Source organism: Bidens hawaiensis, unplaced genomic scaffold, assembly GCF_021521415.1.
Source record: "Bidens hawaiensis isolate Kalapana, Puna unplaced genomic scaffold, B.hawaiensis_p1.1 tig00028026_1, whole genome shotgun sequence".
In the NCBI taxonomy this organism is placed as follows: Eukaryota; Viridiplantae; Streptophyta; class Magnoliopsida; order Asterales; family Asteraceae; genus Bidens; species Bidens hawaiensis.
Window position 1 is genome coordinate 118,162 of NW_027494551.1, and position 4,385 is coordinate 122,546.

Here is a 4,385-nt window from a genome sequence, read left to right on the forward strand (position 1 = left end):
GGTTGGAGACCTTTCTTGGAGAGAAAAAAAAAACTATTCTTTTACCATATCAACTTAGGTGTCCAACAAGATTGAAGATTCCATCAACAATATGAGTGGCTAATTCACCATGAATCATCTTCGGGTATAAGATTGTAAGATATAGGGTTTAGTTTTCTTTCATGTTTAGTTTCATATCTAAACTTTGTAATTAGTTGACATTTTGAAATGATTACTGATTTTAGTTTCAATTCATGCTAGGGTTTGTTATTTGTTCTTGATTTATAGAACATACGTCTGTCCGAAATTCATGTTGTGACGGTTTTCTTGCACCAGTTGCATATAATAGATGATGTTGATGTCTACAATTAGGAACTCATATTAGCAAATCAAAAATATTAATCGTGAATCACTAAAATTGAACCTTTTGTGTAAAGTTAATCCTAGTTTCTTATAATTTTGAAGCCCATGTGTGATTTGCTTTTTATTAATTGTTACAAGTTGCTAAAGAGTTCGTTTATTTCAAATCAAAACTTGCAGTGTGATCAGCACTCAAACTAAAACTTCATTAATTAAAAATAGTTAATTGAAACACTGACTACAGACTCTTTTGGTTTGACACTCTACTTGCCCTAAGTAGTTAAGGTGAATAGGAACACTAATTATTATTATCAAAAATAACTTTAATAACTTGTGATCAAGTACCGGCACCAAAGGAAAAATGGGTTATGGTATGGGTGGTATTGACGTAGTGAGCATGGCACTGTTAACCAAATGGATATGTGGAGATTTAAAAATGAAGTTGGAAGTCTATGGATGGAGACAAGGCAATTCATGTAGGCAAATGATCTAGAAGCAATCTACCCTTGAAAAAGATTATTTCAGGCAATGGGAGCAAGTTGTAAACCCGAAAGAAGATATGTGGATCTAAGATCTTGAACATACGAATCAAAGCACTTTTGAAATGTATTGTGCGTTTTGGGAACAGGAGGCAATGACTAGAAAAGACGAGCCAAGAACGTAAAGACCATTACAAGTATATCAAAGGATTCATCATCCACTCCGGGTAAGTAACATAACATTTACTAGAACAACTATATTACCAAAAAAAAAAAAAAATTGAAGATAGTTAAACAATGTCAACGGTTACTAACATGGTATTTGTTTGTTAATTAAGATATATGAACTTGTTCAAATCGGGCAAGATTTAGGAGGTAATATGTTTCACCAGCAACCATCATGAAACACAAAAACAAATTAATAATAGTTTAAACAGTACGTTTTTACATATGTATTATTGGTACTGTATGTTTACAAGTTTTTAAAATAGGTTAAAATTTTTATATACTTCAAAATTAGCCTACACAGAATAAAGGTGTATATATGTTTAAATAGGTCAGTTTTATTTATTAATTGAACGGCCATGTGCAATTGGTTGTCGGGGACTCTGAAATGCTTACCTTACTTAAGTTTGAATCCCCTTACGTGGTGCTGCTTATATTTCAGAGCATGCACAAAAGCCGGAATTCGAACTTGAGCACCACGTACCTCAATCAACTAGTTACTGAGTTGTATGTAAATTAGTTAAAATTATAATTAATAACAAATATTTAAAGGTTAGGTATATAACGGATGAGAGATCACTATCCAATGTTCAAACATGCATGTTATATTCTTAAAACATGGTCTCACTTGAACATAATAATATCTTTTGATATATGGACTTTGCAAACTCTCCGGTCGACATCATATGTCTCGTACTTCCAACGTTATGTGCGTCCAACTTGAGGGACACAATGTTTTTGCTTCAATGATTGCAGTTTTGGAGTTTTTAATAATTTGATAATATATGTCACATTTTAATCTATCAGGTAGACAAAGAAACCACATACAAGAAAATAAAACTTTTGTCACTCGTTTTGTAAACATCGTTATAGCAAATATAGGGTTTTATTCGTGATTTAACAGCAACAATATTAAATATATGGTTAATGTTTTTTTGGTTACAAGTAGATAATCATTGTTGAATGTAAATTAAAGTAAATAATGAAAGATTTCAAAAGACAAAAAAAATAACATTTAGTGACATAATTGGCTTTCTAATGTTTTTTTTTTTAATTTAGGTTATCAATATTTTTGTAATAATTTTATAAAATGAATGATTACGACAGTGCATCCTACTTTAGATACGATTCGTTGTTGCAATGAGTTTTGATTATGTAAGAACCCTCATATTGTTCAACGGCATATCTAACCTATTACGATTGTGTATCCAACTTTTACGTCAAAAACATGTTTAGTTTAATAATTGGCACACATATTTGTTCCCTAAAACCCAAGCATACATGTGTGTCGTGTACTAGTCAAGCCTTCGAAGGTATTTTATGGGGTAACAAAATATCTTTGATCCAACCATAAAGATTCAGGCTTCGGTTCTTCTTGTTGGGTTACGTTTCTTTCTTTCTTTTTTATTTTCCTCATCCCTATTCTCATATGTTAAATCTTTGGCATTCCTTGTTACGTTGTGCAATCCCAAGGCCTACATATGGGACCTTGGATGTGTAGATGCTCACGATGGCGCTTTAACTCAATATCTTTGGCATTTATTGTTGCTTGTTGTCTAAGTTGATTTTGTTGGTATGTTGAAAATTTGTATATCGTTATGCGTTGTCTTTATGATGGTCGTCCAAACTTTAACTTACCGACACGTCTAAATATAATCATGATATCCTTTTGTTATCTATCGTTACTTTGTTAAAAGATTCATATTTTTCCTTTAAAGACATGACAAGTGAAAGGGTTAAAAGCAAAAACAAGACATTATCGAACAAAATTTGAGTCAATAAGAAACTCCCACTCAATTAGGTAGACTTTCTTTTTCTATATTAATTTGGCTTTCAAATAGGCTTTACTTTATGCATTGAATGTTGATCAAAGACCATTTGGTTTATATTATTTCATCTTTGGTGTACATTTGCTTTTTCTTTCCTTCTAAATATGAATGAGAAGCACACAAACAATATTGTGATGAGACTAAGTAGACTTTTGAACCCAAGTCTAGCCATGGTGAGAGAGGTAATAAAGCAAACTAGACTGGAGCGGGTCGGGTCGGGCCAGCTGAGGTTTGTTGGTACGTTTTGAACTAGGAGTTGGGAAGATGGTCTAAAAGTGTTGCACTTTGATGATGATTGATAAATGGCTTTTGGTTTTGCTTTTTAGTTTTTCTTTTCTTTATTATTTCTTTTTATGTTTTGGGCCAGCCATATTTTGCTTTTTCTTTCCTTCCATTTTTTGATTTTTTTTAATGTGCTCTTCGAGCATACTGATAAACAATCGCTAAGATGGCGTCCAGCCGCATCTGAACATCAAACGTTAATGTGCTACAGTAGCAAAAGTTTGTATCAACAATCGCTAATTGGACTTTTCCTTCTCACTCTTTTTATCAACAAAAATTTGTATCAATTGATCTTGGTTAAGCAAATCTTCACCCATTTTAAAGGCTTTGTTATGCAAACTATTAAACTCCCCTTGATGACGTTGAACTTTATCTTGTCTATTCCAACCGTTAAACCCCTCACTAATGATAGCTTCTTGGAGATTTTTAACTTGATCCTTAAACAAGTAGCAATGTAAGAAATAAACACGATCGTTTTTTATACTATACTCTAACCACCCCTTAAAATTAGTACACCAAGTAACCGGAAAATGTCTTGAATCATTACCGATCATTCTATATGGAAATGCCACACTGCTTGGTTGACACGGTCCTCTAAGTAGATACGTTCTTCTTATTTCATCTCCTTGATTCACGTTGTAAGTAGAGATTGGTTTTCTATCGGCGGGATCCAAAGGAAGATCATCCAATTCAACAAGCTCGGGAGTCTTAGAAGACGATCCTTGATTACCTTTCTTTTTAAGAAATCTCTCCATTATCGGATTCATTATTCTTTCTTCCTATTAGATCAGAAATACAACAAACTTAGCAAGTAATCAAACTAGTCAAGTTTCAAACTATTAAAAATTCAAAATTCCACTTTATGAATTATGTTACAGAATCACAAGTTTGTCAACAAAATCACAAAATTCCTCCATTTTTTTAACATAATCTAAACATCATTAACCTAAAAATCTAAAAGCCTAACTAAATTAGACATAAATTAAATGTATTATGTATTTATGTTATACCTTAGTGTGCTTTTTAGTGGCTGGAGGGATGTTGGAATAATGGAACGGTTGGAATAATGGAACGGCTGGAATAATGGAACTGGCTGGTGGCCGGAATTTCTGATTCTGATTTCCGGTTAGCTGAAGCTTTAAATGACGAAGGGACCAGCGACGAGGGGCAGAAGATCGGTAGAGGATGTGAGAGGTGAAAGACGGTAAATTGGTAAAAGAAAATATTATTT

The 4,385-nt window shown here is 32.9% G+C and overlaps 1 protein-coding gene across 1 annotated transcript; it reads right to left on the reverse strand.

Annotated features, from left to right (window-relative positions):
• Positions 1 to 3,390: 3,390 nt before the first annotated feature.
• On the reverse strand, positions 3,391 to 3,909 carry LOC143576221 (uncharacterized). The gene has a single exon (XM_077060364.1). It carries the CDS (start codon positions 3,907 to 3,909, stop codon positions 3,391 to 3,393), a length of 519 nt encoding a protein of 172 aa, XP_076916479.1.
• Between the last annotated feature and the right edge of the window lie 476 nt (positions 3,910 to 4,385).